This window comes from Coregonus lavaretus (genome assembly GCF_964263955.1).
Source record: "Coregonus lavaretus genome assembly, chromosome: 19".
Taxonomy (NCBI): Eukaryota; Metazoa; Chordata; class Actinopteri; order Salmoniformes; family Salmonidae; genus Coregonus; species Coregonus lavaretus.
The window spans coordinates 26,643,405-26,671,353 of record NC_140006.1 but is presented as its reverse complement, the minus strand read 5'-3'; the positions used below and the strand labels follow the sequence as shown (position 1 = coordinate 26,671,353).

The 27,949-nt window shown below is 42.4% G+C and overlaps 1 protein-coding gene across 1 annotated transcript; it reads left to right on the top strand.

Annotated features, from left to right (window-relative positions):
• Window positions 1-147: 147 nt before the first annotated feature.
• Window positions 148-27,935, top strand: LOC311147213 (dual specificity testis-specific protein kinase 2-like). The gene is made up of 11 exons (XM_084183853.1): window positions 148-223; window positions 2,243-2,550; window positions 7,696-7,817; window positions 11,094-11,142; window positions 14,232-14,378; window positions 16,441-16,523; window positions 23,226-23,310; window positions 23,590-23,673; window positions 23,930-24,016; window positions 24,181-24,319; window positions 25,558-27,935. Exons 2-11 carry the CDS (start codon window positions 2,329-2,331, stop codon window positions 26,517-26,519), a joined length of 1,980 nt encoding a protein of 659 aa, XP_084039979.1. The 5' UTR covers window positions 148-223; window positions 2,243-2,328; the 3' UTR covers window positions 26,520-27,935.
• Window positions 27,936-27,949: the final 14 nt, after the last annotated feature.

Genomic DNA, 27,949 nt, shown 5'->3' with positions numbered 1-27,949 from the left:
AAACTAAACTAGCTATCTAGCTAGACCAGCGAGCTAGCCAACTAACCACAATAAAGTTAGCCAGCTAGATACTCTACTAGCTCGTGCTCTCTTGTGCATGGTGAGTAGATCAAATAGCCTGTAAGTTATTATTACAATGAGATGTAACTGAGTTTGGCCTGTTATTTCATCTAGTTGTTGAAGAGTCCATCATCTCATCGTCGTCTTAATGACAAACGGCAAGGTAAGAACTCTTGATAATTCTGCCACTGCTGCCAGCATGCGAAGTTTGCTAGCTAATTTAGCAAGCTCGTTAGTTAACGAAGCCAGCCTCTCAAATTAGCTAACTGTAATGTGACCATTTAGTAACTAACTAGACAAGAATTTGGTCAGCATATTGTATCCAAGCTCAATATATCTTAGTTATTACTAGGTTATAGATTGATTACAGATCAGGAGAAACTGGGCCCTCCCCTATGTCTATGAACTAGACTGGGTCATTATTTAAAATCTCAGGAATGTCATGTATGTTATTGCTGCCTCTGATATCCACCCTTTACAACAGATTGGGCTCAGATAGTGAGACTAAGAATAGCTGTTTTGGTGATTGCAATCCGTTGACTAGCTATTTCACAACAGAAACCTAACCAGTGCATTCTGTTTTCTACCCTCATCCACTCATCATCCCTCTTTTTCCTGGGGATTATCAATCTTGCACTTCCTCATAACCAGCTGACCCTCCTGTTCGGTTGATTTACAATAAACACCTTTTATTATAGCCCATTTACACAGCTATATAAAGCAAAAAAACATTGCCTCAGGGGACCACAGGGATGTCCCATCTGTTTTTTTATTAGCGGCCCAGCCCTCTGTACCAATTCCTCTGTTAAAATTCCTCCACTTTTCCTTACAGTCACTTATAGTTGAGTCTGAGATTTATCACTTTGGAAGCATGCATTATGTCCACACAGGCCTTATTGTTTTCTCACCAGCTATGACATGTAGGCTACTGCTGAGATGCTAGTGAGGGAAGTTAGTGTTTAGACTGGAGAAATCCCTCTTTGCCTGTATACAGTAGGCGCAATGTGGCTGTGGGAGGGTTGAAATGACATCCGTTATTTATGTTGTGTTTCTGCTTTGAATGAAGGGAAATGTATCTTCTTTTTTTTACCCAGACAATGCCTAGCAGCAATTGAAATGAAAGAACTACCTTGTATGTTCTACCCTCATTCTGCTTCTGAAAAGCTGATTGTTTCAAGTTGCTATTTTACTCATTCTTGGCAGTGGGTGTTTGATCATTGTCATACAATTGCTAAATGGCAAAGATGCTTTTAGTAGTAGAGGAGGATAACATCAGCAAAAAGATCCCCGAACTAGTCCAGTAACTTTGGAGGGTTTAATTTGATTTCAGTTGTTTTCATTTGGGATTGGATGGGAATCTCGCAAGAGGCTGAATTAAAAATAAATAGCATTATTTTCCCAGAGTTTAATAGCTCCTCTCTAGTGAAGTCTCTAACTCAAGAAAAGGGGAGGACAGCAGAATAATCCAGGGACATCGCCTAGTTACAACCAGCCCTTTGAGTAAACTCAATAGACCTGTGCATGCTGTGAAAATCAGGGGTCCTGAATAATTTAAATCAAAGGGCTGCTTCCTATGATCATTACTATGGGGTTCTTATGTCTCCTTCTGTTCCTGTTCATGGCTCCCTGGTTTGTTTTGGATCTCAGTTTTGGACTTTGGCGTTATCTTGGCTTAATCTCATATAATTGGAAAATCAATCCCTATTAGAGCCATTATTTGTGAACTTGTCAGACGAGAGGCGGGGTAGGACCCCTGTCGTGTGTGTCTAAGAAGATTGACCTTATCTAATGTAATGTTTTTGTCATTCTTAATTGTTGGGAAAAAATGGAGGAAATGTCAGAGGAATGTGATAAATAGATTAGGCTCATTATCCCCCTCATGACAACACAACCATGTTCTGTTTAAATTAATGGGGATAAGATCACACACACACCACACACGCTTATGAGTTAAAATACTTTAGGGGTACATACATCACCATTTTTTCCATAGAGATGCTATGGATAACAGCTGAAACTTTAAATATTTTTGTGTTTTCTGGCTGGTCATCCACAGCCTGTGAACCATACGCTTTGTATTGTGTATTCTGAACTACAGAGAATTATTAGTAGCTGGCACCCAAACACACCTTTTCCTCAGTCTGCCAGCTGAGATAGTATTTTTGTGTTTCTTTCCCCTTAGGGCAGTAAAGAGTTGCAAAGGAGTTGTCGAAAATGTGAAACCTTTATCGAGGAGTCCCTCACAGAGTTCACATTGAAGAAGAGGCAATGATGGATCGGAACAAGCGCAACTCCATTGCCGGCTTCCCCTCCATGAGGCCTGACCGTCTCGATGACCTGGATGGTGGAGGGGAATGGGCCCCGTCTCAGGTGGGAAGAGTGTGCCCCTCGTCCTACCGTGCCCTCATCAGTGCCTTCTCCTGCCTGACGCGCCTTGATGACTTCATTTGCGAGTGGATCGGCTCTGGCTTCTTCTCAGAGGTCTACAGGGTGAGTTTGTAATGCTTGACCTGAAATGCAAGAGGTTTATGCCTGGTAGGTGTGGTTGTCTGAGGACAGCTAATTAATTCATATCAACACACAGTCACCTCCAAAATGATTGGTACCCTTGATAAAGATGATAAAAAAGACTATAAAATAAATAACGCAAATACCGAGCTATGTTGTATGCTAATAAAAGAAAATTGCTCAGAGAAAGAGATTTTGTACAACAAAAAAATCTAAAAGATTATTGGCATCCCTAAAGATTATTATAAAAACAATCAAACAATGTTAAATCTGCATTAACATTCTACTTTTTTAAGTGAACCTAAGCTTAACCCAGTAAGACCTACAGTTGCAAAAATGCAACATGTCCTAAATTGCATCCTGTATCGGTCCTAAAATAAAAAAATAATGTCAAACAATACATAGGCTGTTTGCACAGGCAGACACTTATTTTTTTTTTTTTTTCACTAATTGGTCTTTTGACCAATCAGATCAACTCTGAAAAAGATCTGATGTGAAAAGATCTGATATGATTGGTCAAAAGACGAATTAGTGGAAAAAATGGGCTGAAAATTCGAAATTTGGTTGTGCATCAGCAGTTTTTCTCTTATGTCAGTCACTTAGCCCATGTCAGCAACAACAACAAAATTAGATTGGTAAATTAGTCTAGCCAGCCATCTAAACTTGTAGTAATCATGGTAAAATTATTGACCGGGGGGCAAATAGATTTTGTTAGTCACTCTCACTCAGATATCATATAAATAAACTGCAAACATTTCTCTCCGCCCCATTGGCTAAATGTGTAGAATTGCAGCAAACTTGCTTTAAAACTGTCACATTGTCTCTAAGCCCATGGCAAAATGTGTAGAATTGCAGGAAATCAACTCTAAAACCTTGCAACAACATTTCCCTTAGGACCCCCAACAGGCTAGGGCTGGCTCAGACTGCATGTGTGTGTATGGATGTGGGTATGCAGACCAGCGAGCCACTGCAGCCCTTGATGATGAGTTCACATTTTTTGTGGCCCCCACCCCCATCAAAGCTGCCCATCCCTGCTGTAAAGCAATGGTGTGTCATTTCATTGCACCTATCCGGTGTGTGACAGACACACACCGGATTACTTAGAAACCTATGATCTCATACACTGAGTTCAGCCCTCATTCTATTATTAAACATGTTAGTGGTGCGCAATACAGTTAGCTAATACATTGACTTCTGTGCAGAGTAGGAAAACCCTGCACCTCCCTCCAAACCACCCAGATATGTTATGTTATGGACCAGCCCCCATTGAGGTCAGACAGGCCCTTAGAGCATGCAGATACTCATGTGGCCTCTCCCTATTACATTGATCCATTCTCTCACAATAGACTGATTTGGGACGTGCGAAAAGCCCTTCTATATTTCCATGTCGTTGTGGTTACGACTCGGAGAGCTCCCTCTGAAGAGGTTTATTGATGGGACTGGTAGTTAGGCTACAATGGCTCTCGGGTAAGTGCTGTATCGTCAATTACACTAACTCAACCGGACAGTTGGTACTTGCACAGAGATGGCTGTTGAAGTCTGATGTTCAAGTCCTTAACTTGAACTCAAAACATCAGTAAACTGCCTACATTCACTTTTGTTGTAACTCACGTTTTCATTTCCTCCACCCTTTCAATACAATTAGGTGTAGGCTATAGAATTCAGCCCTGCCTACTGAAGTCAGTCTGAGTATTCTATTTTTGCTTGCACAAATACCACAATAATGTCAGCACCCACCCATGTCCCTGTCTTGCATCTTAGTCATACATACAGATGGAACTGAAATAGAATGCTGAGCAGTTTGCATATCTAATAGGAAATGATAACCTCGTTTTTAATTGAAAGAAGTGTTGCTAGGTGTTGAGCCATGCTTCACAGTGTAGGCTAATGCCTGCCTCTGAGCATGGCCACAGCAGTCTGCCTTGGGACCGCTCATTCACTGCTCATTGAATTCAATGGGTTAATGCACACCACTCACACAGGACCAATCACTGACTTGGTGGGGGAAGGGCAACATATAGACTCCTGCCCCAGTCTGTCTGAGGGGAAGTAATTACACAATGTATTTTAGGGATGGAATGCCCATCCAACCTCAACATGACTGGGGCCTGCTGCCCTACAAGTATTCCTCCTGTTGAACATATGCTAAATAAATAGCTTCCTCCATTCACCCGAACGCTCACCCATGTTTTAAACGTTGTTGTTTGATCCTTGGGGCTATTATATTGTTATAGCTTCAGCTGTTTCCAGTCTTTTCCACTCGAGATGCAATGAGGACAGGAACTGGCTCAAGTGATGACTTCGGCTTTATTAGTGCAACGATATTTACCCTCATTGCTTGTCAGTTGTTTGATTTGTCTCACTGACATGAGAGTCATGAGAGTTCCATATCTGTCTAAGCAAGGGGACTATTGATCTACATTGCTTTGAAAATGCATGAAATCAATGGAATGAGCTGTTTCTTAGACTGTGTCATGTTAACATGGCTAGGTATTGAGGAGTAGCTGGAGAGACAGATTGGAGCTGCAGGGTTTTGCTGGGGCAGCCTATGGGTCTTTTTAAGCCAGGCTGTTCTCTTTTCTCTCCTGGTGGGGAAGGAGAGTGTGTGTGTGTGGGGGGGGGGGGGTTCTAGAGAAGACCATCTGCTGCCTGCTCCTCTCCTACAGGGAAGAGGAAGACTAGCTCCTCCTTTGTACTTGAACTTCAAGAGTGGCTAAAGAAGCATTAGTCACAGGAGAGACTCATCCAAATGCTATATAAGGCCTAGATCGTTCCTCTTCCTTTTTCTGTACCTCAAACCTTTTATATCCTCTCTCCAACTGTGTTGATATACCACTAATATCTATAGGAAAGGGGGATCATAGTCATTAAGAAAAGAACTGAAAGTATAACTATATGCATTGTATCTGTTATTGTACTTGCAGACTTTGACCTGAGTGGATCGATTTAGTATATTCTTAGTCACTGTTGGTTTCAATGTCTTAATATTTCAGCTGGAGGAAGTGAGCAGTAGCAGATGAAGCTCACCATTTTCTCACCCTGATGCATAACTTCCTGTGGTTATGGCCCTCTGAGAAAGCAAATCGATCCAACCTTAAGCTTAGGGATATACAGAGAGACTTCTGTATTTTTATAGGTGTTAGTCTATGTATTCTCTGCCAAAGCATAGCCTACATTTTCTTAGCCTCAGCTCATTGTTCTTTCTAGTGCACCACTGTGGAATACAATCAGCCACTCATCTTTGATCACATCAGAGATAATGCTGCAAGGAAGGCAAGTGACAGTAGAAAGGCCTGCTGACTCCATGTACAGTTGAAGTCGGAAGTTTACATACACTTAGGTTGGAGTCATTAAAACTCGTTTTTCAACCACTCCAGAAATTTCTTGTTAACAAACTATAGTTTTGGCAAGTCAGTTAGGACATCTACTTTGTGCATGACACAAGTAATTTTTCCAACAATTGTTTACAGACAGATTATTTCACTTATATTTCACTGTATCACAATTCCAGTGGATCAGAAGTTTACATACACTAAGTTGACTGTGCCTTTTAAACAGCTTGGAAAATTCCAGAAAATGATGTCATGGCTTTAGAAGCTTCTGATAAGCTAATTGACATAATTTGAGTCAATTGGAGGTGTACCTGTGGATGTATTTCAAGGCCTTCCTTCAAACTCAGTGCCTCTTTGCTTGACATCATGGGAAAATCAAAATAAATCAGCCAAGACCTCAGACATTTCTTTTGTAGACCTACACAAATCCTGTTCATCCTTGGGAGCAATTTCCAAACGCCTGAAGGTACCACGTTCATCTGTACAAACAATAGTATAGTACGCAAGTATAAATACCATGGGACCACGTAGCCGTCATACCGCTTAGGAAGGAGACTCATTCTGTCTCCTAGAGATGAACGTACTTTGGTTCCAAAAGTGCAAATCAATCCCAGAACAACAACAAATGACCTTGTGAAGATGCTGGAGGAAAGAGGTACAAAAGTATCTATATCCACGGTAAAACGAGTCCTATATCGATATAACCTGAAAGGCCGCTCAGCAATGAAGAAGACACTGCTCCAAAACCGCCATAAAAAAGCCAGACTACGGTTTGCAACTGCACATGGGGACAAAGATCGTACTTTTTGGAGAAATGTGCTCTGGTCTGATGAAACAAAAATAGAACTGTTTGGCCATAATGACCATTGATATGTTTGGAGGAAAAAGGTGGACAATTGCAAGCCGAAGAACACTATCCCAACCGTGAAGCACGGGGGTGGCAGCATCATGCTGTGGGGGTGCTTTGCTGCAGGAGGGACTGGTGCACTTCACGAAATAGATGGCATCATGAGGAAGGAAAATTATGTGGATATATTGAAGCAACATCTCAAGACATCAGTCAGGAAGTTAAAGCTTGGTCGCAAATGGGTCTTCCAAATGGACAATGACCCCAAGCATACTTCCAAAGTTGTGGCAAAATGGCTTCAATCCTATAGAACATTTGTGGGCAGAACTGAAACAGCGTGTGCGAGCAAGGAGGCTTACAAACCTGACTCAGTTACACCAACTCTGTCAGGAGGAATGGGCCAAAATTCACCCAACTTATTGTGGGAAGCTTGTGGAAGGCTACCGGAAACGTTTGACCCAAGTTAAACAATTTAAAGGTAATGCTACCAAATACTAATTGAGTGTATGTAAACTTCTGACCCACTGGGAATGTGATGAAAGAAATAAAAGCTGAAATAAATCATTCTCTCTACTATTATTCTGACATTTCACATTCTTAAAATAAAGTGGTGATCCTAACTGACCTGACCTAAGACAGGGAATTTTTACTAGGATTAAATTCAGGAATTATGAAAAACTGAGTTTAAATGTATTTGGCTAAGGTGTATGTAAACTTCCGACTTCAACTGTAGCTATGGTTCTGGAAAGATACGTCTTGATTCATTTTGCTGCAGGGGTAGAGCAAGCCATGCTCCATGATCTTGGAATATTGATCATGTTTAGAGAAAAGTGTCCCCATGAGAAGGGAATATTGGCTAAGGGAACTGTATGGTTATAGAGAAGTGTTCATTTTCAGTGTAACTGCCTAGATATCGCCTAAATGACCGGATTGTTGTGTTTGTTGTAGGTGCAACACAGAGTGTCGGGCCAGGTGATGGCTCTGAAGATGAACAAACTGAGCAGTAATCGAGCCAACATGCTGAGAGAGGTCCAACTGATGAACAGACTGTCCCATCCTAATATCCTCCGGTGAGCTCCAGGAAACAAAACGCCTGTCTACCGCTAACTATATTCTGCATAGTTTTTCTTGGGCCCACCATCATCATCATCATCATCATCATCATCATTTTTTGTATAGTTTGAATATCAATCTGTCCATTGAGGAAACATTGAAATATAATGCCTTATGCAGTTTTATTCAATGGTGTTGAATTAATTATTGTTCAGTTGCTGATTGAATTACCCCAGCATAAAAAAAAAAGTAAAAATTTTAATAATCTCAAGGGGATATAAAAACAAAAATGGGTAAAATACAGGGCTAGCAAAGTTCAGTTATGGTGCCATATTCATAAATAGGCTTATTTTTTTACGGACTCAATATCACAGTCATTTTTGAACCCTTCATCTTTTAAAGAGACTTGGATCTGTAGCTTTGTGTCAAAATGACATAAGCCTCCTCTCCTTTGTAATGGAATCAGTGGGGTGACCTTGATCGCCCCTATTCCACAGAAAGCAGGTCAGAAACCTATTAACAATGGATTTTCTGGAACGACATCCTGAGTTTGAATTTCATTGACATGCACGCCCTTTCCTTTTTCACTTTCTTCTCACCAAGGCTGTTTATTTTCGTATAGCGTTGTGAGCCTGCACAAAGTATTTGACCAAACCCATCACGATGGAACACATTTCTTTGGATACATAATTGTATGACCATGTTTTATGTTGTCGTGGACAATACAATTTAACTATATCTAATCTGTGAATTTGATATCTTCATGGATTAGGCTGACCGAAGCTTTGCATGATCCTTGAGGTTGTTCAAGTTTCTCTGTGATTTCTGCCATTCTCAACACCCAATGTGTCTCTTTACTGAATTATATTCTACAGAGCTCACATTCTGCTGTAGGTGGTGGGTAGGAAAGAGAGACAGTCTGTATGTGCTGTGGTACAATCACAGCTTTGTTGCAGCTAGTTCTGTGGGGGTGGGCAGACGAGCATTCTGAGGGGGTCTTTGTCTGAGAAACCCTTCGAGGACGCACCAAGTCTCACGTTTATTGGGTCATAACTCTAGGGGCTCCAACACTCGCTGTGCATACAGCCTGGCTATTGATACAGGCAATTTGTGTCATTTAGAAAAAACTGACTTGACTGTGACTCCAGCCTGTTAAGATTTGTAAGCAGTACCTCAGGAAAAGAGGGAAAAGAGATGGAATGCAGGTCAAGAGCGTGAGCCTTGTTTTCCCCTCTGAAAATTACATTCTTGTTTGCACCTCTTGTTGGGTCTTGTCTTGCAGCCCACCAGTGCAGAAATATTTAACAATATCCACGCCAAGAGCATTGTCATTTTTCTTTCTAAAGGACTATGCTGGCCAGCTTATGACTTTTTGTACTAGCGAGGCTGCATTTACACAGGCAGCCCAATTCTGATCTTATTTCAACTAATTGGTCGGTCTTTTGACCAATCACATCAGCTCTTTTTCAGACCTGATCTAATTGGTCCAAAGACCAAAATGATCGGAGTTGGGCTGCCTGTGCAAACACAGCCATATATAGGCCCACTCAAATGTTTTATTCTGGACCCCATAGCTTAGCTTTGTCATGTCAATATAGATCAAGATTCTAAAATAAATTGGCAACGTGAGATTAGCACAACAGGAAATACACTACCGTTCAAAGGTTTGGGGTCACTTAGAAATTTCCACAAATAATTGTCCATTAAAATAACATCAAATTGATCAGAAATACAGTGTAGACGTTGTTAATGTTGTAAATGGCTATTGCAGCTGGAAACGGCTGATTTTTAATGGAATATCTACATAGGCGTACAGAGGCCCATTATCAGCAACCATCAGTCCTGTGTTCCAATGGCACGTTGTGTTTGCTAATCCAAGTTTATCATTTTAAAAGGCTAATTGATCATTAGAAAACCCTTTTGCAATTGTGTTAGCACAGCTGAAAACTATTGTGCTGAAAGAAGCAATAAAACTGGCCTTCTTGAGACTAGTTGAGTATCTGGAGCATCAGCAATTGTGGGTTCGATTACAGAATCAAAATGGCCAGAAACAAATAATTTTCTTCTGAAACTCATCAGTCTATTCTTGTTCTGAGAAATGAAGGCTATTCCATGTGAGAAATTGCCAAGAAACTGAAGATCTCGTACTCCCTTCACAGAACCGCGCAAACTGGCTCTAACCAGAGTAGAAAAAGGACAACTGAGCAAGAGGACAAATACATTAGTGTCTAGTTTGAGAAACAGACGCCTCACAAGTCCTCAACTGGCAGCTGCATTAAATAGTACCCGCAAGACACCAGTCTCAACGTCAACAGTGAAGAGGCGACTTCGGGATGCTGAGGTTCTAGGCAGAGTTGCAAAGAAAAAGCCATATCTCAGACTGGCCAATAAAAATAAAATATTAAGATGGGCAAAATAACACAGACACTGGACAGAGGAAGATTGGAAAAAAGTGTTATGGACAGAATAATTGAAGTTTTAGGTGTTCAGATCACAAAGAACATTTGTGAGACGTAGACCAAATGAAAAGATGCTGGAGGAGTGCTTGATGCCATCTGTCAAGCATGGTGGAGGCAATGTGATGGTCTGGGGGTGCTTTGGTGGTGGTAAAGTGTGAGATTTGTACAGGGTAAAAGGGATCTTGAAGAAGGAAGGCTATCACTCCATTTTGCAACGCCATGCCATACCCTGTGGACGGCGCTTGATTGGAGCCAATTTCTTCCTACAACAGGACAATGACCCAAAGCACAGCTCCAAACTATGCAATAACTATTTAGGGAAGAAGCAGTCAACTGGTATTCTGTCTATAATGGAGTGGCCAGCACAGTCACCGGATCTCAACCCTATTGAGCTGTTGTGGGAGCAGCTTGACCGTATGGTACATAAGAAGTGCCCATCAAGCCAATCCAACTTGTGGGAGGTGTTTCAGGAAGCATGGGGTGAAATCTCTTCAGATTACCTCAACAAATTGACAACTAGAATGCCAAAGGTCTTCAAGGCTGTAATTGCTGCAAATGGAGGATTCATTGATGAAAGTAAAGTTTGAAGGACACAATTATTATTTCAATTAAAAATCATTATTTCTAACCTTGTCAATGACTACATTTCCTATTCATTTTGCTATATTTTCTATTCAAACTAATTTCATGTATGTTTTCATGGAAAACAAGGAAATTGCTAAGTGACCCCAAACCTTTGAATGGTAGTGTATGTGTCCACCACATGTTTCTCTGTGGTAGTTACATGGAAACATAACCCTTTTTTTTTTTTTTCTCTGTTTTTTCTTCCTCTAGGTTCATGGGTGTGTGTGTTCAGGAAGGCCAGCTCCATGCTCTGACTGAGGTAAGAGGGACCACTGTTCTCCTTTGTGACTCTGTAGCTCAATTGGTAGAGCATGGCGCTTGTAACGCCAGGGTAGTGGGTTCGATCCCCGGGACCACCCATACGTAAAAATGTATGCAAACATGACTGTAAGTCGCTTTGGATAAAAGCGTCTGCTAAATGGCTTATTATTATTATTATTATTATTATTATTATTATTATTATTATTATTATTATTACTTACAGCCTCCTATAGATAGCCTACACCTGAGAAACCTGACTGTGCCACTGGCTGTCATGTTTCAGGTTGGGACGTTGAGACACTGTCTGTTTTCTTATTAAGTTTTTCATCCACGCTATAATAGAATGTGATTCTAGAAACATGATGGGTCCTCTAGCATCAGTATAGGCCTAGATGCATTTTACTTCTAATGTAGCTTATACTGTCATATTATTCAATGAGTCACGTTGCAGTACAGTCAGTTTGATGTTATATTACATGAGTACGTCTCAGATAAGTATAACCCTCTAAAAGGTGACCTCCTTGCAGTGTGAATATAATGAAAAGGTGTAAGTGTTTGACTGCGTGCTCAACCAAGTCTTTGTCAGGGGTTTTTCTCAGGTGAACATTGACACATCACCCAGTACAGGAACCTGTAATTGAAAGAACCTTGTGTTCACCTGAAGGCACAGTTTACATGTGCGCAAATAAAGCTGTGTGTGTTGATGTTCTCAATGAGAAGCCAGGGGATGGGTTCCATTATTGTTTTCAAGCTCAACTTATTTTTAACCTGTGTGGTGTGCTCTCTTGTTGTAATCCAAATAGATAACCTTGTGCTAATGATTAGCGTTGATTAGTTAGGGAAAAGCTTTACGACTGACTGCCACATCACATTCACCCAAGCACTTGTGTGAAGTGAATGATAGCAGGATGTTATCCAATATGTGGATCCATGGAGATGGGGAGGGAGGGAGGGAAATGTCTCTGCTGGCGCGCTCGCAGTTTCTCGGTTCTGCTCACCCCACCCCCAGTCTCTTGGGCTTTGATGTCAGCAGCCTCAAGCCACAGGCTGTGAATACTGAAAACACTGCATCATGGGGATATGTTTTGGAGCTACTGCTGTGTTATCAGAACTAGCAGCTAGCTACCAGTGCTGTTTGCTCTGACTGGATCCTGACCTTAGCGACGGGCCTGACAGACCTCCATGGTAGGAAATGAAGAGTCAAGTTACTGTGCAACCACAGGCTTAGAGATACAATCAGTCGTCCGTATAAAGCTCCTTGGCCTCCGCCGGCCCCGCCATGGCCCGTTGGGTTGGCACAGTAACCGCTGCACTGCTTTCCCACTGCCTGATAGATCTAGGCTACACATTAGGCAAATACCGATTAGGACCATTATAATCTGGGTAATCCATGACCCACTTGGGGATTACACCATTATTTGAAGATGCTCACAGTGGTCACGAGACAATTAATTCCCATTTTCTTTCCATCTTTCTTAGCTTTTCTTTAGTTCGAGGAAAGTTTCCTCAGCTGGTCGATATTATCAGTTGAGAAATTCTAAGAATAGCATCCGTGTAGATGTGTTACTCCATGTTAAGACATTTCAACGTCTTGGGTTTTTCCCCCTCTTCTCCTGTTGTCCACTGCTTCTGCTGTCTTTGATCTGTGATCACGTGTCAATGGCCTTGCACTCCCTTCTCCGGGTTACGGTGTCAGGGATTGGGGTGGAGGTGAGGTGAGGTGATGTTGCCTCATAACCTAAAATGGGCCTCCCTGTGTGCCTAACTTTGTCCTACGCTCCTTCGCTCACTCCTCTGATCTGGAGACTCTCGTCTCTAAATCTACTGAGTTCATGGAGTGCATCATGTCCACACTGACCGATTGGCAGCAGGATTTGTCTGGGCTTTACCCCTGTGTAGGGGAGGCTCCTAGTGGAGCGCTAGGCTGGCAGACGACAGATGCAGTGGGGCTACAGAGGAATTTGTAAGGTAAAGCCGACGTAATCCTCTGGTTTGGGAATGGTCTGCAGGGCAGGGGGAGGGAAGACAGAGGAGGTAGTGTAGAGAGCCTTACAGCGTGGGGGGCTTTTAGTGCCTAAACTTAGACCCATGGACATGCACATCCAACACACTTGAAGTTCATTTGTTTCTCTGGTATCATATGCATATCCTGTGGTAAACTATAGGCCTACCTGTACAGTATATTGTCTAGGTTGACTTATTATTAGGCTTACTACAAACAGTCTACCTGAACAAAGATAGAAGACTGAAGCACAAGTCAAAAGTGAGTGACGTTGTAACCTCTTCACTTTGGGCAGACTCAATTCTGCTCACTAATCCCATTAAAAGGTATAGGCTATAGGCTGTGTTCATATTTCGTGATCATTACAGTTCCAGCTGTGTGAAGACAGACACGTTTGAGTAATGTTAACTTTCCTAAGGCATCAATGAAGTCATTGTGACAGTTTGCCAAGAAAACTAAAACACACCAGTCTAGAACCACTGGTAAGGCCCAGAGAAATTAGGTCAGTCAAGGGACCTGTGTCTTACTCTCTACATTACTCTTGTCTACTTTCATTTCTCTCTGTAATTAATTGTCACGTTATTTATTGGATGTGGTGAGGCATTCTACAGCACTTGTCATATAGTAGTTCTGTGTACGGGACAGCCAAGCCTGTCACGATTAAAGCTGACATGCACAACGTAAAAGAGAGCTACTTTCTAGCAGATTCCCACTTCACTTCGTTTTCCCTGCACGCAGGCAATCCCGTCTGTGTCACTGTCATTGTCCCCAACTGTGCCTGGCATTAGATTGATGCTATGTTTAGAGCGCTCAGAGTAACTCAATTGAGTTCTTTGACCGGTCTTCCTGAATGGAATGGAGTGGTGTGTAGAGTAGCCTCAAATGACCGACAGGATGCTGTAACAATGACTTTACTTATAGTGCAGTACCTTATCTCTACCTCATATAAAGTACATACAGTAGGCTTATATATGGGAATTGAATTCAAGACAATGTGCATTTAGGCCTATTCGTAATGTGTACTTTGTACTGAAGTCTAATTTTAAACGTGAGCATGTTTTCCCTCCCTCTCTACCTTTCTGCAGTACATCAATGGTGGGAACCTGGAGCAGCTGTTGGACAGCAACAAGCCTCTGAGCTGGGCTACCAGGCTCAAGCTGGCCTGTGAGATCGCCAATGGACTGGGCTACCTGCACTCCAAAGGCATCTTCCACCGGGACCTCACCTCCAAAGTGGGTGGCTGTTAACTGTGGATGGATGCGTCCGAAATGCACTATATATATAGGGAATAGGTTGCCATTTCAGATGCACCTGTGTCTTCTTTCTACAACAGAGATAAGAATCATCGATCTAGTCCGCTTTAAATACAGCAACGTGTGCTTCAGTTTCTGTTCTTCAAACCTTGGGCGTTGGAAACTGTTTTTCCGCAGAGTACATTGTTATTGTAAGATGTGATTATCTGGCTAATTCGGCTTGTACTTCGGGTTGAAACACATGGGGCTTGCAAGGTGTAAACCTCTTGAGTTGGATCTAATTTACACACTTTGTTCGGTAGCTACAGTGGGGAAAAGTATTTAGTCAGCCACCAATTGTGCAAGTTCTCCCACTTAAAAAGATGAGAGAGGCCTGTAATTTTCATCATAGGTACACGTCAACTATGACAGACAAATTGAGAAAAAGAATTCCAGAAAATCACATTGTAGGATTTTTTATGAATTTATTTGCAAATTATGGTGGAAAATAAGTATTTGGTCACCTACAAACAAGCAAGATTTCTGGCTCTCACAGACCTGTAACTTCTTCTTTAAGAGGCTCCTCTGTCCTCCACTCGTTACCTGTATTAATGGCACCTGTTTGAACTTGTTATCAGTATAAAAGACACCTGTCCACAACCTCAAACAGTCACACTCCAAACTCCACTATGGCCAAGACCAAAGAGATGTCAAAGGACACCAGAAACAAAATTGTAGACCTGCACCAGGCTGGGAAGACTGAATCTGCAATAGGTAAGCAGCTTGGTTTGAAGAAATCAACTGTGGGAGCAATTATTAGGAAATGGAAGACATACAAGACCACTGATAATCTCCCTCGATCTGGGGCTCCACGCAAGATCTCACCCCGTGGGGTCAAAATGATCACAAGAACGGTGAGCAAAAATCCCAGAACCACACGGGGGGACCTAGTGAATGACCTGCAGAGAGCTGGGACCAAAGTAACAAAGCCTACCATCAGTAATACACTATGCCGCCAGGGACTCAAATCCTGCAGTGCCAGACGTGTCCCCCTGCTTAAGCCAGTACATGTCCAGGCCCGTCTGAAGTTTGCTAGAGTGCATTTGGATGATCCAGAAGAGGATTGGGAGAATGTCATATGGTCAGATGAAACCAAAATAGAACTTTTTGGTAAAAACTCAACTCGTCGTGTTTGGAGGACAAAGAATGCTGAGTTGCATCCAAAGAACACCATACCTACTGTGAAGCATGGGGGTGGAAACATCATGCTTTGGGGCTGTTTTTCTGCAAAGGGACCAGGACGACTGATCCGTGTAAAGGAAAGAATGAATGGGGCCATGTATCGTGAGATTTTGAGTGAAAACCTCCTTCCATCAGCAAGGGCATTGAAGATGAAACGTGGCTGGGTCTTTCAGCATGACAATGATCCCAAACACACCGCCCGGGCAACGAAGGAGTGGCTTCGTAAGAAGCATTTCAAGGTCCTGGAGTGGCCTAGCCAGTCTCCAGATCTCAACCCCATAGAAAATCTTTGGAGGGAGTTGAAAGTCTGTGTTGCCCAGCGACCGCCCCAAAACATCACTGCTCTAGAGGAGATCTGCATGGAGGAATGGGCCAAAATACCAGCAACAGTGTGTGAAAACCTTGTGAAGACTTACAGAAAACGTTTGACCTGTGTCATTGCCAACAAAGGGTATATAACAAAGTATTGAGAAACTTTTGTTATTGACCAAATACTTATTTTCCACCATAATTTGCAAATAAATTCATAAAAAATCCTACAATGTGATTTTCTGGAGAGAAAAAAATCTCATTTTGTCTGTCATAGTTGACGTGTACCTATGATGAAAATTACAGGCGTCTCATCTTTTTAAGTGGGAGAACTTGCACAATTGGTGGCTGACTAAATACTTTTTTTCCCCACTGTATGTGATTCAGTTCATTTCTGATTCAGTTTAAGTATGACTGATTGAGCATTATCTCTGAAACATCCCATTTTCTCCAGACATTTTTGTCATTTTAGAAGCTAATGATGGAATTTATGCTCACTGTTTATCCTCAGAATTGCCTGATCAAGTCTGACGAAAACGGCTACACAGCAGTGGTTGGTGACTTTGGTCTTGCTGAGAAGATTCCCAACCAGGAGTAAGTCATTTCCACAGAAACGCTTATTTATCAAACACGATCCATGACATGATAAGATCAAGACTGAAATTGAATCCCACAGTAAAATATATATAAATATACTGCTCAAATAAATAAAGGGAACACTTAAACAACACATCCTAGATCTGAATGAATGAAATAATCTTATTAAATACTTTTTTCTTTACATAGTTGAATGTGCTGACAACAAAATCACACAAAAATGTATCAATGGAAATCAAATGTATCAACCCATGGAGGTCTGGATTTGGAGTCACCCTCAAAATTAAAGTGGAAAACCACACTACAGGCTGATCCAACTTTGATGTAATGTCCTTAAAACAAGTCAAAATGAGGCTCAGTAGTGTGTGTGGCCTCCACGTGCCTGTATGACCTCCCTACAACGCCTGGGCATGCTCCTGATGAGGTGGCGGATGGTCTCCTGAGGGATCTCCTCCCAGACCTGGACTAAAGCATTCGCCAACTCCTGGACAGTCTGTGGTGCAACGTGGCGTTGGTGGATGGAGCGAGACATGATGTCCCAGATGTGCTCAATTGGATTCAGGTCTGGGCAACGGGCGGGCCAGTCCATAGCATCAATGCCTTCCTCTTGCAGGAACTACTGACACACTCCAGCCACATGAGGTCTTGCATTAGGAGGAACCCAGGGCCAACCACACCAGCATACAAGGGGTCTGAGGATCTCATCTCGGTACCTAATGGCAGTCAGGCTACCTCTGGCGAGCAGATGGAGAAATGAAAAATAAATGCCACCCCACACCATGACTGACCCACCGCCAAACCGGTCATGCTGGAGGATGTTGCAGGCAGCAGAACGTTCTCCACGGCGTCTCCAGACTCTGTCACGTCTGTCACATGTGCTTAGTGTGAACCTGCTTTCATCTGTGAAGAGCACAGGGCGCCAGTGGCAAATTTGCCAATCTTGGTGTTCTCTGGTAAATGCCAAACGTCCTGCACGGTGTTGGGCTGTCATTTTGCAGGGCTCTGGCAGTGCTCCTCCTGCTCCTCCTTGCACAAAGGTGGAGGTAGCAGTCCTGCTGCTGGGTTGTTGCCCTCCTACGGCCTCCTCCACGTCTCCTGATGTACTGGCCTGTCTCCTGGTAGCGCCTCCATGCTCTGGACACTACGCTGACAGACACAGCAAACCTTCTTGCCACAGCTCGCATTGATGTGCCATCCTGGATGAGCTGCACTACCTGAGCCACTTGTGTGAGTTGTAGACTCCGTCTCATGCTACCACTAGAGTGAAAGCACCGCCAGCATTCAAAAGTGACCAAAACATCAGCCAGAAAGCATAGGAACTGAGAAGTGGTCTGTGGTCACCACCTGCAAAACCCATCCTTTATTGGGGGTGTCTTGCTAATTGCCTATAATTTCCACCTGTTGTCTATTCCATTTGCACAACAGCATGTGAAATTTATTGTCAATCAGTGTTGCTTCCTAAGTGGACAGTTTGATTTCACAGAAGTGTGATTGACTTGGAGTTACATTGTGTTGTTTAAGTGTTCCCTTTTTTTTTGAGCAGTGTACTTGTTCTCCCCACTGTGTATATATACAGTGAGGGGAAAAAAGTATTTGATCCCCTGCTGATTTTGTACGTTTGCCCACAGACAAAGAGATGATCAGTCTATAATTTTAATGGTAGGTTTATTTGAACAGTGAGAGACAGAATAACAACAAAAAAATCCAGAAAAACGCATGTCAAAAATGTTATCAATTGATTTGCATTTTAATGAGGGAAATAATTATTTTACCCCCTCTCAATCAGAAAGATTTCTGGCTCCCAGGTGTCTTTTATACAGGCAACGAGCTGAGATTAGGAGTACACTCTTAAAGGGAGTGCTCCTATTCTCAGCTTGTTACCTGTATAAAAGACACCTGTCCACAGAAGCAATTAATCAATCAGATTCCAAACTCTCCACCATGGCCAAGACCAAAGAGCTCTCCAAGGATGTCAGGGACAAGATTGTAGACCTACACAAGGCTGGAATGGGCTACAAGACCATCGCCAAGCAGCTTGGTGAGAAGGTGACAACAGTTGGTGCGATTATTCGCAATGGAAGAAACGCAAAATAACTGTCAATCTCCTTCGGCCTGGGGCTCCATGCAAGATCTCACCTCGTGGAGTTGCAATGATCACGAGAATGGTGAGGAATCATCCCAGAACTACACGGGAGGATCTTGTCAATGATCTCAAGGCAGCTGGGACCATAGTCACCAAGAAAACAATTGGTAACACACTACGCCGTGAAGGACTGAAATCCTGCAGCGCCCGCAAGGTCCCCATGCTCAAGAAAGCACATATACAGGCCCGTCTGAAGTTTGCCAATGAACATCTGAAGGATTCAGAGGAGAACTGAGTGAAAGTGTTGTGGTCAGTTGAGACCAAAATCGAGCTCTTTGGCATCAACTCAACTCACCGTGTTTTGAGGAGGAGGAATGCTGCCTATGACCCCAAGAACACCATCCCCACCGTCAAACATGGAGGTGGAAACATTATGCTTTGGGGGTGTTTTTCTGCTAAGGGGACAGGACAACTTCACCGCATCAAAGGGACGATGGACGGCGCCATGTACCGTCAAATCTTGGGTGAGAACCTCCTTCCCTCAGCCAGGGCATTGAAAATGGATCGTGGATGGGGATTCCAGCATGACAATGACCCAAAACACACGGCCAAGGCAACAAAGGAGTGGCTCAAGAAGAAGCACATTAAGGTCCTGGAGTGGCCTAGCCGGTCTCCAGACCTTAATCCCATAGAAAATCTGTGGAGGGAGCTGAAGGTTGGAGTTGCCAAATGTCAGCCTTGAAACCTTAATGACTTGGAGAAGATCTGCAAAGTGGAGTGGAACAAAATCCCTCCTGAGATGTGTGCAAACCTGGTGGCCAACTACAAGAAACTCCAGATACTCAACTAGTCTCAAGAAAGCCAGTTTTATTGCTTCTTTAATCAGCACAACAGTTTTCAGCTGTGCTAACATAATTGCAAAAGGTTTTTCTAATGATCAATTAGCCTTTTAGAATGATAAACTTGGATTAGCAAACACAACATGCCATTGGAACACAGGACTGATGGTTGCTGATAATGGGCCTCTGTTTATGGAATATCTACATAGGTGTACAATCTGCCGTTTCCTGCTACAATAGCCATTTACAGCATTAACAATGTCTACACTGTATTTCTGATCAATTTGATGTTACTTTAATGGACAAAAAAATTGCTTTTCTTTTGAAAACAAGTACATTTCTAAGTGACCCCAAACTTTTGAATACTACCGGTAAAAAGTTTTAGAACACCTACTCATTCAAGGGTATATTCTGTATACCCCCCCCCCCCCCCCCCTATCTTGTCACAACACAACTGATTGGCTCAAACGCATTAAGAAGGAAAGAAATTCCACAAATTAACTTTTAAGAAGACACACCTGTTTAATTGAAATGCATTCCAGGTGACTACCTCATGAAGCTGGTTGAGAGAATGCCAAGAGTGTGCAAAGCTGTCATCAAGGCAAAGGGTGGCTATTTGAAGAATCGCAAATATAAAATATATTTTGATTTGTTTAACACTTTTTTTGGTTACTACATGATTCCATATGTGTTATTTCATAGTTTTGATGTCTTAACTGTTATTCTATTAGTAAAAATAAAGAAAAACCCTTGAATGAGTAGGTGTTCTAAAACTTTTGACCGTTAGTGTATAATTCAGATTTGCTCCTTTGAGTCAGTCCAGTTAAATCTCTCTGTACTAAATGAATGTGGGACTGCGAGGTAAAGGGATGGACAAGTGCCAGTATGAGAGGGCCATTTGATTAGGAAGGAACATGAAGTACTGTTCAGGTCAGGAATAAACTGGAGCGCTAGGCTAATAATACCAGGGCAGGTTAAGAAGGCCCCGCTCTCTCATGGCTAGGACTTCATTATTACATATGCCTTGCAAAAGTATTCAAACCCTTTGGATTTCTTTACATTTTATTGTGTTACAAAGTAGGATTAAATTGATTTAATTGTCATTTTTTGTAAACAATATACACAAAATACTCTGTCGAAGTGGAAGATTATAAATATTTGTTTTATTAATACAAAATTAGACAACTAAAATATAGTCATTGCTTAAGTATTCAGCCCCTTTGTTTAGGCAAGTCTAAATTAGTTCAGAAGTAACATTTAGCTTAACAAATAACATACGTTTCCTGGACTCACTCTGTGTGAAATAATAGGGGTTGACATGATTTTTGAATGACTACCCTTCCTCTGTGTCCCATGCATACATCTGTAAGGTCCCTCAGTCAAGTATTGAATTTCAAACACGGATTCAACTACAAAGACCAGGGTCTTTCGAAAGCCTCATAAAGAAGGGCAGTGATGGGTAACAATAACAAATCAGACATTGAATATCTCCTTTAAGCATGGTCTAGTTACTAATTATGCTGTGCATTATGTATCTTGGCCAGGTCGCAGTTGTAAATGAGAACTTGTTCTCAACTGGTTTACCTGGTTAAATAAAGGTGAAATAAAAAATAAAAATAAATTAAACCACCCAGACAACACAAATATAGTCATCCTTTTGAACTGAGCTGTAGGACAGGAATGTAACTGCTCAGGGATGTTACCATGAGGCCATTTGGTGATTTTTAAAACCGCTAGTTCAATGGCTGTGATGGGAGAGAACTGAGATGGGTCAACAACATTGTAGTGACTCCACAATAATGACCTAAATGACAGAGTGAAAAGAAGAATACAAATATTCCAAAACCTGCATCTTGTATGCAACAAGGCACTAAAGTAATACTGCAAAAACACATGGCAAAGGAATACACTTTTTGGCCTAAATGCAAAGGCCTGTGTTTGGGGAAAATTTAACACATCACTGAGTAACTGCCTCCTTATTTTCAAGAATGGTGGTGGTTGCATTATGGTATGGGTATCAAATCACATTTTATTTGTCACATACACGTGTTTAGCAGCTTTAGATGCTTGTGCTTCTAGCTCCGACAGTGCAGTAATATCTAACAATTTCACAACATATCCCCAATACACACAAAACTAGTAAGGAATGGGATTTAAGAATATATACATACAGTGAGGGAAAAAAATATTTGATCCCCTGCTGATTTTGTACGTTTTCCCACTGACAAAGAAATGATCAGTCTATAATTTTAATGGTAGGTTTATTTGAACAGTGAGAGACAGAATAACAACAAAATAATCCAGAAAAAACATCAGCATCGAAACCTTAATGACTTGGAGAAGATCTGCAAAGAGGAGTGGAACAAAATCCCTCCTGAGATGTATGCAAACCTGGTGGCCAACTACAAGAAACGTCTGACCTCTGATTGCCAACAAGGGTTTTGCCACCAAGTACTAAGTCATGTTTTGCAGAGGGGTCAAATACTTACTTCCCTCATTAAAATGCAAATCAATTTATAACATTTTTGACATGCGTTATTCTGGATTTTTTTGTTGTTGATCTGTCTCTCACTGTTCAAATAAACCTACCATTAAAATTATAGACTGATCATGTCTTAGTCAGTGGGCAAACATACAAAATCAGCAGGGGATAAAATACTTTTTTCCCTCACTGTATATGGACAAGCAATGACAGAGCGGCATGGACTAAGATACAGTAGAATAGAATGCAGTGTATACATATGAGATGAGTAGTGCAAGATATGTAAACATTATTAAAGTGACTAGTGTTCCATTCCTTAAAGTGGCCAGTGATTTCAAAAGGCAGCAGCAGCCTCTAATGTGCTAGTGATGGCTATTTAACAGTCTGATGGCCTTGAGATAGAAGCTGTTTTTCATTCTCTCGGTCCCAGCTTTTGGTATACTTGACATTGGCAAATACTGGGGAGTTTTTCAGGATAAAAAAAACTGGATAGGGCTAAGCACAGGCAAAATCCTAGAGGAAACCCTGCTTCAGTCTGCTTTACACCAGAGACTGGGAGAGGAATTCACCTTTCAGCAGGACAATAACTTACAACCCAAGGCCAAATCTAAACTTGACTTGCTTACCAAGAAGACAGTGAATGTTCCGAAGTGGCCAAGTTACAGTTTTGACTTAAATCTGCTTGAAATACTATGGCAAGCCAAGACTTGAAAATTGCTGTCTAGCCATGATCCCCAACATGATGACAGAGTTTGAAGAATTCTGAAAAGAATAATAGGCAAATATTGCACAATCCAGGTGTGCAAAGCTCTTAGATACTTACCCAAGAAGACTCTTAGATGTAATAGCTGCAAAAGGTGATTCTAACATGTATGGACTCAGGAAGCGGAATACTTATGCAATGACTATGTTTGAGTTATTTATTGCATTTTTATTAGTCTTTAAAAAATAAAATAATTTTCTTCCACTTTGACATTACAGAATATTTTGTGTAGATTGTTGTCCAAAAATCACAATTAAATCCATTTTAATCCCACTTTGTAACACAATAAAATGTGAAGAAATCCAAAAGGGTCTGAATACCTTTGCAAGGCACTGTACCTGATCATGAATAGACCTTTTCCTCAAAACAGTCATGGAGAAGGAACATAAAATGTTTGGTTTGTCTGCTAATTGTTGTGATAAAAATACAAAAATTTTCAAATTATTGAAGTAATTAATTGCATTATTCCCTTACCCTAAAGACACAACCTCCAGTCTAACATTTGTCTCCTGTACTTGTGTTGTGCCTGCAGTGGTGAGGGGGAGAAGCTGGCGGTGGTGGGCTCTCCCTTCTGGATGGCCCCCGAGGTGCTGAGAGATGAACCCTACAATGAGAAGGTATAATAATATGCCATTTAGCAGACGCTTTTATCCAAAGCGACTTAGTCATGTGTGCATACATTTTGGCGTTACAAGCGCCATGCTCTACCAATTGAGCTACAGAGGACATTGTCACTGGGCATGGGCATGGGAGAGGCAGGTAGGTCCCTGACTTCTGACCTCTAACCCTTGACCTCTCCCTGAACTAAACAGGACCACTTATCTCCTACACATCAACCCCCCCCAAGCTAAGAACTCATCTTAAACGCCTGTCTCTCTGTTTTCTTCCATTTCCAGGCGGATGTGTTCTCCTACGGTATTGTCCTCTGTGAGATCATCGCCCGAATACAGGCCGACCCCGATTACCTTCCTCGCACTGAAGTGAGGATTGCTCCGTTTCCTCTGTCCTCCATCCCCTTGATCCTCACATTACATAAGACTAACACTCATAAGACTCATGTCTAGATCTAGTTGACATTATGTTGGCACCAGAGGTGGTTTAGAAGAGCACAGCTCTTTCAATATGTTGAGTTAGATGCCAAAAATAGATAACATCCCAAAGTATGGATTTCCTGTCGGACCTCTCCCCCTCTATTTTATCTCTACCTACTCCCTCTCTCCTCTCCCTCCCTGATAGAACTTTGGCCTGGATTATCATGCCTTCCAGCACATGGTAGGAGACTGTCCTCATGACTTCCTACAGCTGGCCTTCAACTGCTGCAACGTGAGTAGGCCCTCAATCTCTTAATTTTCCAAAATCTGTATTTGATTGTGTGGAATAGAAACTAGTAACACAATCTGATTAGAATTAATCTGATTTAGTAGTACCCCCTTATCTTGTTTGACCTGGCTACTCTATCACCTCTCCTCTTCATATCCACTCTCCAGATGGACCCCAAGCTGCGGCCCTCGTTCCCTGAGCTGGTCAAGAGACTGGAGGAGATCCTGTGTCGGCTGAAGGCCGAGGAGTCTGGACGAGAGAGGATCCCCCTCAGTGGGGAAAATGACAAGAAGACCATCCCCAAAGGTGATGCCTCCAACCACCTCGTATCTAACCCCTTCAGAAGCCTGACTGCCATGGCAGTGGGACTGTTTTATTTATTCATTCTTGAGTAGAATTTTATGAGGATAGCATAAGATTAGCATGATCAAAACCATAAACATCACCACCAGATGAACTCCCTAAAACATTTACAACAGTTTAAAAAAGCCCCTCAGTTACCACTTTCCCTTCAATGTCCACTACACATGATTTTGAATCTCCAAGTCTGTGATCTAGTGTTGCAGATGCATTTGTACTGGCAATAAAACCTCGCCTCACATTATTGCTTTTCATAGTGGCAACTCCCCCTGACTGCCATGTGTTAGCCTGCAGTCCTGCACCACTTGACACCCAGTTTCCTGCACGGTGTCAAGACTGCACAGTGCAGACCAATGGTTTCTTGGAAGCAGGAAGAAGCTGTAAACCAAGCAGCAGTGAGGCTGCCAGTAGCTGCTCCACATTGTAATCTGCCTGTTGCATATCCACCGGGGTTGCCTCCCAAATGACACCCTAATCCCTTTATAGTGTACTACTTTTGACCAGGGCCCACATAGGGAATAGGCTGCCATTTGGGATGTAAATCAGGTCTACTCTAAATAGGTCCAGTGGCAAGCCAGGGCTGTCCTTTCCCTCCCAACTCTGTCCCAAAGAGTCATATACTTTCCCCAGTCCTTTCCTCTACTTTTATGATGCAGTGTCTGCTTGCAGGTTCAAGTTGCCTTACTACAATTTAGCATGACATAAACTTCTAACCTCTTAAGTGTTTTCGCAATCACCCGATTCTGTGAAACAAAGAATAAGCTACAGTAAGGTTGTTAGGTGGGAACCACCATGTATACACAGAGTAGTTGGAAATAATTTGTCTATTTCCTTTTTAATTTGGTTCATGGGAGTATTGGGTCTGGGCTTTGTTTTGTTTAGCTAGCTTTCCTTCCTCGGCCAGTCACTCCCTCTTCACTGTTTATTTACCTTCTGCTTCCCAGTTCACTTTAGTATTTCTACATTATATCTTAGAAACGATTTTGCATATGTTTCCCATAATGCTTCCACCTATGCGATTTACTTCAATTTAAGAATTTGACTGTGCCTCCTTTATTTATCTCATGCCTGTACTGTAGGTCTTGGCCTATATTGCCCCCTGGTGGTTACATTGGGAACTAACACTTCATAACAATCCCATGTGTTGTGCAGTAGAGATGTTTGACTGTTGCTTCTCTCTCCAGGTCCAGGTGAAAAGGTCCAGGGGATTAAGAGGTTAAACTCGTTGGGTCTGCAGGACGACAAGATCCCTCCCAAATCACCGCGTCCTCGTCGCAACATCTGGCTCTCCCGCAGCCAGTCAGACATATTTTCCCGCAAGCCAGGCAGAAAGGTCAATGTCCACGACCCTTACTACAACCCAGGCCCCAGGGCCGCGCCAGGGGCCCGCAAGATCAACCCCTTCAATGCCCGTGAGGACCTGTGCGGAGGCAAGATCAAGTTCTTTGACGTGCCCAGCAAGTCTGTGTTCTCTCTGATGTTCGATTTGCACTCTCTCCAGGACAGCGTGTTTTCCTCTGGGACCCAGACCCACTCTGGAGCCCCCGTCCACCCAGGCATGTGGCAGGAGACCTGGTTCACCGGCAGGCAGTGCCGCTCTCTGCCTGCCTCCCCCCAGCTGGCCCTATCGGATGGCTCCTGCCCCCCGGCCTCCTGCCCCCTCTCTGCCAAGTGTGACCCGGCCCAGCGGTGCCAAGAGGTCAGGCAGAAGGTGCTCAGCGCTTGGGCCAGGAAATATGCTGTGATGGAGATCCCTCCTTACCATGGAGGTCAAGAAACGGTAGAGGTAGAGAAAGGGGAGGAGAACAGAGTAGATGAGAGCTGGTCTCCCTCTCCCATGCCCATGCCCAGTGACAATGCAGAGGCTATGGACTGCTCCAGCAGCCAAGGGAGCCCAGTGGAGGACAAGGACAAACACTTCTTCTGCCACATGCAGGCCCAGAATGGAGGCCCAGTGGAGGACAGTAGAGGCATGGTGTCTATGTGTGAGGAGATGGAGGCTGAGGACCAGGAGGGCATGCAGCAGCAGCAACAGACCTCATGTCACACTGTCACCCTCAGCCCAACCACAAACGGAGGCCATCTGAGTCCCATCGTACTGGTGCCATGTACGGCCCCACATGCCACCACAGAACTGCCCTCTTAAGTGTGACATCTAGGAATAAAACGGGTCATGGAGAAAGGCCGCTTTGAGAGACACACTCCTCAGAGACACTCGGATAGGAATGATGACGTGTGGTGACGATTATCTTAATCAATTCTTTGCAGATAGAGATTATTTTTTCAAGATTGTTTTTATTTAATATACTGAAAATGTGTGTTTTGTTTCTTAAAAAAGGCGTCCCTAAACCAGGGGTCTCCTAATTCCTTGAGGTTCTTTGTGTGTATGCTGGTTTTAAGTCACTGCCTTCTTGATGTTCAATGGTTTTATTGTGATTACATTCTGCCCCATAGGGAGATGCATGGGAGTACATGTACATGATATGAAAGTAACAAATCTAACACTCTTAACAGGGAGAAAGGGTTGGGGTCTGAATGAAAAATGGCAACCATTGAGATCCCTGCCTTAAGATTCATTGTTACTGGTGGTATTTTTGTACTGGACAAGTGTGCATTTCAGAAGAATGAGTCCAAACCAAGGTGTAGGGAATAGATCATGACCATTTTAAAGGGCTATTTATTGAGTGGTCTACCAGACTACTGAGGTCTCTTATGGAGACTAATAAAAATGTACATTACAGAGCACTTAAACAGTAAACTTACCAGTAAAACCGAAGTTTGTTTATTGTACACCCCCACGAGCACTGGAAATGTGATCGTTTGTATGTACCTTTAACATTTTTATATGATTTAAACGTTTGGTAGGCCTATATGTTGGTGTGCACATTCTAAGGATTGTTTCTTTCAAATGACCCTGCTTATAGAAATATTTTGATAGATTCTGAAGACCAGTTTATCACATTTAGTTTTGTTTTCACTGGTATGTCTGTCCTCAATCATGAAAAAGTATAGCTCTATGAATAGAGAGGAATGATGTGAACACTTGTGGAATTGAGTGTGGCTTGAATGTGTGATCCACCACACTTTTGTTAAAGTGGGTCCTATTTTGGTCAGCACCTCTGGGTATAAGCTGTGCAAGCAGCACTAGTTGGTGTGGATGGCTCACTCGCTCATGCTTTGGTTCACAACTCCCTTGGCACCTGTTTTGATTTACTGAAATACTCCAGTCAGTAACTACTTTAATAGGAAATTGCACTTGAAAGGGGAAAAAAAGTTACCTCTCTCTTGTTTATCACTACATTTCTATGCAATAAATGTAAACTGCATCAGGATCGTTTTGCATAGAGGATCTATTTTGATATTTATAAAGGAAGATCGATGTTTACATCTTAATGTTTTGTATGCAATGTTATTGAGATGTTTGCCGATTGTTAACTGTAATTACTTATTCCCCCCAGTCTTGGCAAAAAAGCTTGTTTTAATACAAATCTGGATTGAATTGTACCTTTATTGTTGAAAGAACATGCGTCCCCAATCGCTTAAAAATAAATGTTTAACTTTTGCTTCTTTCAGTGT

Bases quoted from the DNA above. Each gene is read 5' to 3' on its own strand.
- LOC311147213 (XM_084183853.1), top strand. From the start codon at position 2,329: ATGATGGATCGGAACAAGCGCAACTCCATTGCCGGCTTCCCCTCCATG. The intron at 16,524-23,225 runs GTAAGTCATTTC...TTGTGCCTGCAG, and splicing joins GAGAAGATTCCCAACCAGGA to TGGTGAGGGGGAGAAGCTGG. The intron at 24,017-24,180 runs GTGAGTAGGCCC...TCCACTCTCCAG, and splicing joins TGGCCTTCAACTGCTGCAAC to ATGGACCCCAAGCTGCGGCC.